At 43.3% G+C, this 11,806-nt stretch overlaps 1 protein-coding gene across 1 annotated transcript; it reads left to right on the forward strand.

Annotated features, from left to right (window-relative positions):
* The first annotated feature begins 331 nt into the window (after window positions 1-331).
* On the forward strand, window positions 332-5,889 carry LOC143998045 (uncharacterized). The gene is made up of 2 exons (XM_077493821.1): window positions 332-375; window positions 4,728-5,889. Exon 2 carries the CDS (start codon window positions 4,933-4,935, stop codon window positions 5,887-5,889), a length of 957 nt encoding a protein of 318 aa, XP_077349947.1. The 5' UTR covers window positions 332-375; window positions 4,728-4,932.
* Window positions 5,890-11,806: the final 5,917 nt, after the last annotated feature.

Raw genomic sequence — 11,806 nt, forward strand, 5'->3', positions numbered from 1 at the left:
GATAAAGGCTTGGGTATTCTTCCGTGCTAATCAACCATTTATCCATTTCAAAGGGTGGTTGATATGCTTAAAATATTTCTTTGATCTGTTCAGGAATGGACAATTTACCCCGGCTGGGACTATGCCTAGTTAAGTGTCCTATTCAAGAGCAAACTTCCTCTTTAATTAAGTGGGCTTCAGACTAATTATCACTAACCTATTAAACCCAAAAGAGGAGGTGCTATTGAGGGGAGGAGAGGGCTAACCAATCAGGGTGGTCCTAGGCAAGTCAATGAGAAATGGCCCTTCTTAAGGGGACCCCAAACCTAGGATAATGGCAGATGAGACTGAGCAGAGAGTAGGTAAATTATCAGATCATCTCCCAGCACTTACAAGGTATACCGAATTGTCATATGTCCTGTTTTGTATTGTAATGAATGTATTGTACTCTTGTTGTATTTTAAACTAATATTTTACTCCCTCACTTAGACTATAGATATTTTCTGTGTATTAGATAGACCTGTAACGTACTCTAATAAATGGTGTTATGTTAAACCTTCCTTTCCTTTGTCAATAAGAATTCTCTTTTCAACCCATATCATATCTTCTGATTAATAAATCAGAAATATAGATTTTGAAGGTTAACAGTGGCGACCACGAAGTTGAGTACAGGACTGAAAGTATTTAATATAATACCACAATTTGTTTATTAGAGATTAAGCTTATTAAGGGAATTTAAGCTGAGTCCGCTTATTCAAGCTATCTAGATAAAAAGGTTATTAGGGGGAATTTAAGCTGAGTCAGCTTATCCAATCTATAGAGGGAAAAATATAGGTAAATGTTTTTTTTTTTATTATATGTTTTTATTATTAAGTGAGTATTAGATTAACTCTAAGGAGAGAATATACACCACAAGTTATTATTATTGTTTTTTTTATGTTTTGGATTTTTTTTTTTTTATTATTATTAATTTTTTTTAATGTTTTATTTTTTTTTTCATTAATATCCCAAAATTATAATTGAAAAAGTTCTTTGGATGTACCCTTATATACCGGTCGATGTAAGGGGGAGGAAGTAACTTTGCGGGAAAAGTGTTATTAATTTTTTTTTATTATTGCATTCTTTGGTGCTCACCAAGCTTCATTGCTGTCTCTAACAATTGCTTGAGAGTCCTGCATGGTGAGTACATTTATTTTATTGAAAAGACGCCAATTGAGTGTGGTCTTGGTTTTGTTGAAAAGGTTCAACAAATGTTTGTTTTAATTTAAATGGTCTATCCACTAAATGCATAACATAGCTTTAAGAAAGTAGTTTGTTTGTTTTTACGGTGTTTTTACAAGCAGTAATATTCTCATTGTTGTCAGTTAAAGTACAGAGCTGTGGAAGTCTTGTTGCTGAATACTGAAGATAATCTTTGAGAAAGATTATTAGTAGTGTATTAGTGTGAAATAAGGTGCACTGAGCATAGTATAATAGACCTTCCAAAAGTTTTTGTTGTTGTTTTTTTTTTTTGTATTACTAAATTGAGTTACAAATACTAGTGTAAACACGGCTGCGTTTACCTTACTATTGTCAGCATATAGATCCTTGGGGGCTTACAGTACACATTCTCAAAGCTCTTGGTTCTATGGTCCCCTGGGTCAATTGTTGTATTGAAGGCTCAATGTTATGGTGAGCATAATTAGTGTTCCCCCACTAATATAAAAGAGGGTTTTATTGTGAGCTGAAATATTGTTTTATTTTTACTGTATTTTCTGCATTTTTATTTGAGTCTGTTTATGTTTTTTTTTTTTTTTTTTTTTTTATTATTTTTAAGGTGTTTTCCTTCCCTCCTTCTATACGGTAATCTCAAAGTGGCTGTATAGTACAGGGGAAGTTAACATAATTTAGCTTACAAATTTTGCATTGTATAGATTGGTAATGGCTGCCATGTCCGGTCTAGAAAGTTTTGTAGCAACGTATACTCGTAAACATAAGAACAATGAATTTGCCTGTGATGCCAAGTTAAAAGCATCTCCTTGGACTTATGTCCAGGAGTTATTTGAGAAACAAGCTAAAACAACCAAAAAAAATCAGCATAAAAGTCTAGCCTTAGCAGGCATGTATGCAGCTTGCATGGCTATGAATACTAAAATGCAGAAATTAGAAGATATAGTCTATAATAAAAATATTACAATTTCTGAGAAGGAAAAAGAGATTACAGCTTTACAGAACCAGGTACAAACATTAACTACCCTTAATCAATTAGTTAATGCCTCACAGGAGGAAAATGTTAAAAGTGTAAATTTGGCCCAGAAAGAAGTGGTACAATATAAAAGCATGCTAAAGTTGAGACTGAGCTGGACCACATAACTACTGCATACAAAGTAGTCCAAAATCAGTTACATGAAGCTAAGAAAGGAACATTTATAGATCACACACACTGCACGCAAAACGAGTCACAGTTGCTACAAACAATTTCTATCCTTAAAGGACAGGCGGCTGTGGCCAACAGATGCGAACAAGGTAATGCTACGGCACCTACTTGTGCCTATGAAATTGGGGACACAGAGGAATATGAAGAGTATTGGGGAGAGGAAGATATGGGTTCCGATTCCACATTTCCTGTGGCGATGGGAGAAATCGCAGAGCCACAGGAAAATCGAGAATGCACCATTGTCATAGACCCCCCAGACAACGGGGACCAGCTATCTACAAATGAGGAGCATGACAAGTTCCCCATCATGGGTAGGACCCAGATTTCCTCCTCTACTGAAGGAAATCAAACATTTTTGGGCTTTGATAGTGAAGGAAATGAGGTGATTTCCAATGTATATCCAATTCAACCTGTAAAAACCCTTATGAGTGTAGCGGATTTCATTGGCAAAATTAAAACGAATGAACACATTACTTCACATGCAACCAATGTACAACAGAGGTGTGAGCTCTTAGGTGTGCGAAATCCTAGTGACCAAGTTAAGGTGTTACAATTAACCCTTGACGCCCACACCTGGAATGCACTCCCAGATCAAATTAAGGAAGGCAAAGGGAGCTACAAAGTAACCGTGGCCGAATTGCAAAAAGTCATAAACCCCTCAGCTATAGGTTTGATGGTGGCCTATCAAATCAAACAAAGTAATGAGGAAAACCCTTTAGTTTATGCCAATAGATTGTGGGCAGCATATAACACTAACAATGGTAAAACCACTAGAGAGGACATGGAATATAAGAACCTACTGATACACAATGCCCATCCCGCTATTCGAATAAAATGTGAGCATTTGATAGATCCTAGAAAACATAGCTATGAGGAGGTGATTGGATTAATACATAGATCATTCCATGCCATCCAAGCCTATAAACAGCACAGGCTTAAGGAAAGAGAAGAGAAACAGCTGTTTAGGAAGGTGGCTGCAGTACAATGCAGGACTACCACCGTAGAAGGCCCCCATGCCCCAGGAGAAGCCAATCCTCCATACAACCCTAACTGGGACAAAAGTTTACAAGGGAGGGGGAGGGGATATAGGGGGAAATCCGGTTATAGAGGCAGAGGCAGAGGAAGAGAAAACTCTCATAGCCACCTATCACAGGGCAAGCATGTCAGTGACACAGAAAGAGCTCCTACTTATGCAGAGTTGCGACAACAATTACAGGCCTTTCAAGTAGGCCCTGGAAAGGAAGTACAGGTAGCTTCCCAGACAGAGGCTAACCGTCATCAATGGTGACAACTACAAGGCCCCAAAATCTTAGCACCTATTTCTCTGGATAGGTGTGGGCGCCCTGTAGTGTCAGCGTTGATTAGGGGCCGTCAATGTACCATGTTAATCGACACAGGGGCGGCGATATCAATTATGCATGACAAAGATCCCTTAAACTCAACACTATCTTCAGGAAAGCCACTGAATCTCCAGAGCTTTGCTGGACATAATGTTGAGTCTGCCTTGTCCAAGCCCCTAACAATCCAAATTGGTGAGTTAACCCTAAAACAGCCATTAGCATTAATGTGTTTGCCAAATGAAACCAGCCTGCTGGGTTCAGACGTCTTAATTCCCAATGGATGTATGTTGGATCTGACCAACCTGTTACTACTGCAAGGGGTTCCAACTGATCAGAATAGCACCATTGTGATACCTGATTCTCACACAATTGCAGCCATCAAACGCAATGATTTAAAATATGACATACTGGAGATCATTACAGATCACCCAGAACATCAGCTGCTGCAGCCTGTGATAGAAAGACATCAGGGATCCTTTGCAAAACACAAACATGACTGTGGAAAGGTAAATACGGTAATACACATCAGTGGGCCAGACCCAGTTCCGCAAAAACAATACCCCTTTCCAAAGGAAGCTATCAGCTACTTACAGGAAACCATAGAGTCACTGCTGGACCAAAAGGTCATCAGACCATGTGTATCAACAACAAATGCGCCAATATGGCTGATTCGCAAAAGTACTAACAATTCGTGGAGATTAACAATCGATTACCGCAAATTGAACAGTATTACAAACAATTGCGCCCCCACCGTTGCATCTGTCCCGGATGTTTTGAGCATGTTAAATCCCAAACACAAATATTTCACAGTGCTGGACATATCAAACGGTTTTTGGTCATTACCGCTGTCAGAAGAATGTCAATACAAATTTGCATTTACATTTCTGGGAAAACAGTATACTTTCAATTCTGTCCCTCAAGGATTTCATAACTCTCCTACGTTATTTCATGCAACCATGAGAGATATTTTAATTGATTTTTCTTCTCCAAAGAATCTTTTCCAGTACGTGGACGATTTGTTGCTAGCCACATGCGACAAAGAAGAGCATTTGCGGCTATTGGAGGAACTTCTGCAGATCCTAGGAAAGGCGGGACTGAAGTGTAATCCCATTAAGGCACAATTGTTGAAGGAATCTGTGTCTTTTCTTGGGATTACAGTGACAGCAAACGGACGTAAGATAGCAACTGAAAAGAGCCATGAAGTCGATGTGGATCGTTATCCTGCTCCAGCTGATCACAACTACCAAGGAAGAGGAGACTGGACCACTCATCAGCGTGATCGTTGACAAGAATCCTGTCTACTGCCTAGAGGAGGAATCCATTTTATTACCTGTGGCCATTGTAGGGACTGTGGGGAAGCAAGTATATTGGTGGAGTCCCATTGATAATCATCTCGTCTGGGGTAACGGCGTCGCAGGGAATATCACTGACTACCGGGATAGAGTCATGAGTTTTCAGAATGGATCCTTGTTGATTCAAGAGACACGGTTGAGTGATGCCGGAGAGTGGAAATATTCTTTTGTTATCTCCATCCCCTTGTCCAGCAACACACAGGCATCCACTCTTCAGTACGTCCCAGGAAAAGTCACCTTGCACGTGTCCCCAAAGACTAACACCCCTGCTCCTACCATTTTGCCCAAAAATACAGCTGCAATCCCCTACTATGAACCAACATCCTTGGAATGCCCATCACTGCAAGAGGGACCACCTAGTGGCCTAACGGCAACATCAATCCCTGGAATTCTGTTCAATAACGTTAAGTTCATTCATGTACCCGTGGTACTTAATTTGTCCCAGTGGAACATGGCTGAATTCGGCTCATGTGCCCGGACAAATGTGTCTCTGTTTTACTCCTCCTTGCTGGTAGATTTGATTGCCTCCCATGCAAGCCGAACTCAGGACCCATTTGCAGAACCAAACCTCACTCCCCATAGGGGCATTTTCAGATCCAGAAAGTTAAAGGGTTTGGACAGCATACTTGGGTCCATCCCAGGACTTTTTGGATCTGGCATGTCAATTTGGAACCGAGCCGATTTGTCAGCGATTCGCAGGCATATCGGAAATTTTGAACAAAAAGAGGGTCGGCAAGTGCTGAAACCAGTTCTGCAGGGTGTTGAGGGGCAGAGGAGGAAAGGTTTACGGTGTATAACATGAAAGATATTGCCCAGTTGTTTGAAAAGACACAACAGAAAATCAACGAAATCATAAACATAAATAATCAGAAAGCTAGAGAGGATGGTATGGGGAAAGAGGTAATATGCACTGCGTATGGAAATTTTGTTTTAACCAAGGTCACTAATATCATCCGAGATATCCAAGCAGGTAAAATCCCTGATATATTAAGAGATACCGACCTTACCCAATGGTATTGTACTCACACTAATAATAGTGGTGGAATGAATGTACATTCTGGAGACAAGTGCAAACCTCTGCCAGTTTCCACAATTCGAAATATAGGGATAGTAACACCACACCCAAATAGAGGGCCATTTGCTTGCAAGAAGAGCCCGTCCCTGTGCGCCTACCGGGACCTAATGTATGTTTCCTTCACCATGTCGCTGCCAGTGTTCCATCCACAAGATGACTACTTTAACACGATGGCGTCCATACACTCCCTCGGGTACCTCGAAAACGACGTGTACAAGGAAAGGTTGCACCTCCCCGAAATGCTCATTCAAGTTCAAGGGCGATGGAAAGCACCACACACTGCCTGCTGCACTGTCAAAGACAATAGGTACTTATGCCGTTGTGATGTGTTTGAAATTGACACTCCAGTCTGTGGTCTAAGCAATGACCCGGATCCCACCGCCAAAGTAGCGAGGGACCCCCAACTGGAAAGTCCACGCCACCCACCTCAAAAAACCAGCACAAGTGAGATGGAAGCTAACTGCCCAGTGAAGCTGTCAAAATGGAGAACACCTAGCACAAAGGTCACCTACCACATGGATGGACTGTACTGTGTCGTTACCAATCACCAGACATTTCTCTATGGGGGTCAGTCGTGTCCCATACCCTATCCAAATTTTTGCTTCATTCCACACGAGTACACTATTATTGGGCAAACTGTAGTAACCCCCATACCAGTGTTAACAGAAGACTATATCATTGAGAGTCCCCCTGATGTCCCAGATCCTATAACCTATCTACCCCATTTTGATATAAAAATTGATACTCTGTCAGTAAACCTTCACAATCTGCTCGCAAGGAAGGATACCCATATAATTCAAATTAGTAATGATATGGAGAAAACAGGGAAAAGGTTGAATGAACTTTTACATGATGGGGATTTCAGTTTGGTCACCACCAGGACCTGGGTGGAAATGGGAATAAAAGGTCTTCTCATATTGCAGTGTGGGGTACTGTTATTTATGACGGGTATGGTGATATATCTCGGCCGACTTCTAAGATGGCAGAGGGAGAAACTGAACTCACTAATGGAGATTAGACATAAACAATTACTCACTTAAGTGTGGCGTCGTTTCATTGGACTCAACTTGCCACAAGGGGTCATCTGTTGCCTTATGAGGAGTTTATGAGTAATCTCCATTAGCAACTGGGAATATTTGTATTATAGATGTATATATTAGGATAAGAAATAAAGAAGGTTTATAATAATTTTAGCTTAACCTGCCCAGATGATTTGATTTACAGGAACAGACGTCTGGTCAGCGTATATAATTCAATTAACAATACCTTTGTCTCACAGGTATGCTAAGTGTGGGTGTGAGGGAGATGTCCTGCTGTTTACCTAATGTAATAATCAAAACCCACGAACAGATACCATTTGGGTGTGTAGTCGGTACGGAGCCGAATTCATTTGCTAGATAAAGGCTTGGGTATTCTTCCGTGCTAATCAACCATTTATCCATTTCAAAGGGTGGTTGATATGCTTAAAATATTTCTTTGATCTGTTCAGGAATGGACAATTTACCCCGGCTGGGACTATGCCTAGTTAAGTGTCCTATTCAAGAGCAAACTTCCTCTTTAATTAAGTGGGCTTCAGACTAATTATCACTAACCTATTAAACCCAAAAGAGGAGGTGCTATTGAGGGGAGGAGAGGGCTAACCAATCAGGGTGGTCCTAGGCAAGTCAATGAGAAATGGCCCTTCTTAAGGGGACCCCAAACCTAGGATAATGGCAGATGAGACTGAGCAGAGAGTAGGTAAATTATCAGATCATCTCCCAGCACTTACAAGGTATACCGAATTGTCATATGTCCTGTTTTGTATTGTAATGAATGTATTGTACTCTTGTTGTATTTTAAACTAATATTTTACTCCCTCACTTAGACTATAGATATTTTCTGTGTATTAGATAGACCTGTAACGTACTCTAATAAATGGTGTTATGTTAAACCTTCCTTTCCTTTGTCAATAAGAATTCTCATTTCAACCCATATCATATCTTCTGATTAATAAATCAGAAATATAGATTTTGAAGGTTAACAGCAGGGAATTGCAGGGTTAATTATCGGTGAGCAGGGCACTACAAATCCCACCAACAGCGCTGCTGACACCGATTTCTCCCCTCCACTGTACTGATCGGTACAGAGAGGGGAGGGAGGAACCGGCGTCATGACATGACACCGGTTTGTTTACAAGTGATCGCTCCGTCATTTGACGGAGTGATCACGTGGTAAACGGCCATAATGAGCGGCTGTTTACCGTGATCCGTCGGGTCCCGTGGACCCGGTGGTTAAGGATGTTCTCGAGGGGGGCGCATGAAAGCAGAATTCTGGGAGGGCGTCAATGTACGTCCTCCCAGAGTTAAGCAATCGCCCCGTAGCCGTCATTCAGCTATGGGCCGGTTGTTAAGAACAGTATAAAAATAAAAAATAAAATAAATAAGGAAAAAATTTATAATTTTTTAAATGCGCCCTGTCCCTCCGAGCTCGCGTGCGGAAGCGAACGCATACGTGAGTAGTGCCCACATATGAAAACTGTGTTCAAGCCACACATGTGAGGTATCACCGCAATTGGTAGGGTGAGAGCAATAATTAGACCTCCTCTGTATCTCAAAACATTCAACCTGTATAATTTTTTAAACATGGCCTATGGATATTTTTAAGGGTAAAAGTTTGTCGTCATTCCACGAGCAGGTGCAATTTTGAAGCGTGACATGTTGGGTATCAATTTACTTGGCGTAACGTTGTCTTTCACAACATAAAAAAACAAAAAAAATGGTCTAATTTTACTGTTTTCTTATTTTTTTAATTCAAAGAAAAGTGGATTTTTTCCAAAAAAGTGTGCTTGTAAGACTACTGTGCAAATACGATTTGACAGAAAGCAAAAAAAAAATGTTTTTAACTTGTAAACAACAAATCTCAAAAAGAGGCCCGGTCCTTACGTGGTTAAGTAGTTAAAGTGTAAGTTCACTTTTACCACTTATAAATCAAATCATTCCTAACAGAGGACAATCTTCATGTACTGAATTATTTCTCTCTTTTCTAAACATTTCTCACCTGATGTTCTGGATCTCTTCTGAGTTCTTCTACAAAATACACTCAGAGCTAGAGATGGACGAACTTCCGACGGGACGTTTCACGAACGCGAACTGCAAAGTTCACGGCGGGCCCCATTGACTTCAATGGCAGGTGAACTTTAAAAACCTACAGGTCATATTTCCAGCCACAAAATAATTACTAGCTGTGCATACATAGTCCCACCACATGGACACTGACATAACACATGTATGAAGTAGACATGGGCGCCGTCAATAAATTTGTTTCGTTCTGTTCCGTTCCGGTTCGTATTAGAATTAATTCATACTTCGTATTTCGTGTCCGAAATTCAATTTAAATTTGTATGAAATACGAACTGTTCGTTAACTTGTACGAACGTTCTTTACGATGAATTTCAAGGAAAAAATATATACATCAATATGACAATATGTCCAAATTTCATTACTACGGAAACAACATGTGACTTGGTTGACCAATCAGAGGTTTTCTTCTGCTGCTGAGGCCTACAGGGCAGGCCCGATCATGTGACTTCCCTTTGTGGGTTAGTTAGTGTAGTGGAGCAGATCACACGATTATTTGTCTGTGCATCTGAGCGAATATCTTTGCAATCCTTAGTTTTTCATTGTTCATTTTAGTTTATATCTGTTGTAGTTTGCGAGTGTATCATCTGTTAGAGCCCATTCACACAGGGGCAACTCCTGATCCGACTTCAGGTCGCCCCTAGTCGCCTCAGGTCGGACAACATTTAAAAAGCAATGTAAGTGAATGAGAGCCGTCTTAATGCACACTACTGAAGTCGCTCTGACTTCAGAAAAGGTTCCTGTACTACTTCTATCCGACTTGTAGGCGACCGGTACCCATTGATTTCAATGGAGATCGCCTCCAAGTCGGATCTCCGTCTATACGGAGGCGACTCTGACGGAATTATCAGCTCTGAAGGGGGAACTCCACGCCAAATTTCTTAAAAAAATTTGGCGTGGGCTCCCCCTCCGAGAGCATACCAGGCCCTTAGGTCTGGTATGGATTCCAAGGGGAACCCCCTACGCCGAAAAACGGCGTGGGGGTCCCCCCCAGATCCACACCAGACCCTTATCCGAGCACGCTACCCGGCCGGCCAGGAAAGGGGGTGGGGACGAGCGGGCGCCCCCCCCCCCTCCTGAGCCGTACCAGGCCGCGTGCCCTCAACATGGGGGGGGTGCCTTGGGGGAGGGGGGCGTGCAGCCCCCCCACCCCAAAGCACCTTGTCCCCATGTCGATGAGGACAAGGGCCTCTTCCCGACAACCCTGGCCGTTGGTTGTCGGGGTCTGCGGGCGGGGGGCTTATCGGAATCCGGGAGCCCCCTTTAATAAGGGGGCCCCCGGATACCGGCCCCCCACCCTATGTGAATGAGTATGGGGTACAATGTACCCCTACCCATTCACCTGTGGAAAAAAAGTACAAAAAAAAACACAACACAGGGAAAAAATATTTTATTGCACAGCTCCGGGGGTCTTCCGTCTTCGGGGGTCTTCTCGCCGGACTCCTCCGCTATCTTCTTGTAGCTCTTTTACTAGCGGAGGAGTCCGGCTTTCTTCCTCCCCGCCGCTGGCCTCTTGTCCCCCTCTTCGGTTCTTCTGCCGGGCCACCGCGCCTTCTTATAGCTCTTTTGCAGGCGGTGGCCCGGTCTTCTGTCGCCGCCGCCTTCCGTTCTTCTTCTTCTTCTTCTTCTTCTTCTTCTCCAGGAGATGTTGACACGACGCTCTCTCCGGCCACAATGCCAGGGACGCGCTCCGCTGCCACTTATATAGGGACAATGGGGCGGTGTCACATGGGTTGATGTCACATGGGTTGGTCACATGGGTTGATGTCACATGGTGACCCCGCCCCCTTACCATGTGACATCAACCCATGTGACCAACCCATGTGACATCAACCCATGTGACACCGCCCCATTGTCCCTATATAAGTGGCAGCGCAGCGCGTCCCTGGCATTGTGGCCGGAGAGAGCGTCGTGTCAACATCTCCTGGAGAAGAAGAAGAAGAAGAAGAAGAAGAAGAAGAAGAAGAAGAAGAACGGAAGGCGGCGGCGGCGACAGAAGACCGGGCCACCGCCTGCAAAAGAGCTATAAGAAGGCGCGGTGGCCCGGCAGAAGAACCGAAGAGGGGGACAAGACCCCCGAAGTCGGGAGAAGAGGCCGGCGGCGGGGAGGAAGAAAGCCGGACTCCTCCGCTAGTAAAAGAGCTACAAGAAGATAGCGGAGGAGTCCGGCGAGAAGACCCCCGAAGACGGAAGACCCCCGGAGCTGTGCAATAAAATATTTTTTCCCTGTGTTGTGTTTTTTTTTTTGTACTTTTTTCCACAGGTGAATGGGTAGGGGTACATTGTACCCCATACTCATTCACATAGGGTGGGGGGCCGGTATCCGGGGGCCCCCTTATTAAAGGGGGCTCCCGGATTCCGATAAGCCCCCCGCCCGCAGACCCCGACAACCAACGGCCAGGGTTGTCGGGAAGAGGCCCTTGTCCTCATCGACATGGGGACAAGGTGCTTTGGGGTGGGGGGGCCGCACGCCCCCCTCCCCCAAGGCACCCCCCCCCCCATGTTGAGGGCACGCGGCCTGGTACGGC

The sequence above is a fragment of the Lithobates pipiens genome, unplaced genomic scaffold, assembly GCF_037356315.1.
Source record: "Lithobates pipiens isolate NorthernLeopardFrog02 unplaced genomic scaffold, aLitPip1_a1.2 Scaffold_19, whole genome shotgun sequence".
NCBI lineage: Eukaryota > Metazoa > Chordata > Amphibia > Anura > Ranidae > Lithobates > Lithobates pipiens.

Coding starts and splice junctions, on each gene's coding strand:
- LOC143998045 (XM_077493821.1), top strand. CDS start 4,933: ATGAAGTCGATGTGGATCGTTATCCTGCTCCAGCTGATCACAACTACC.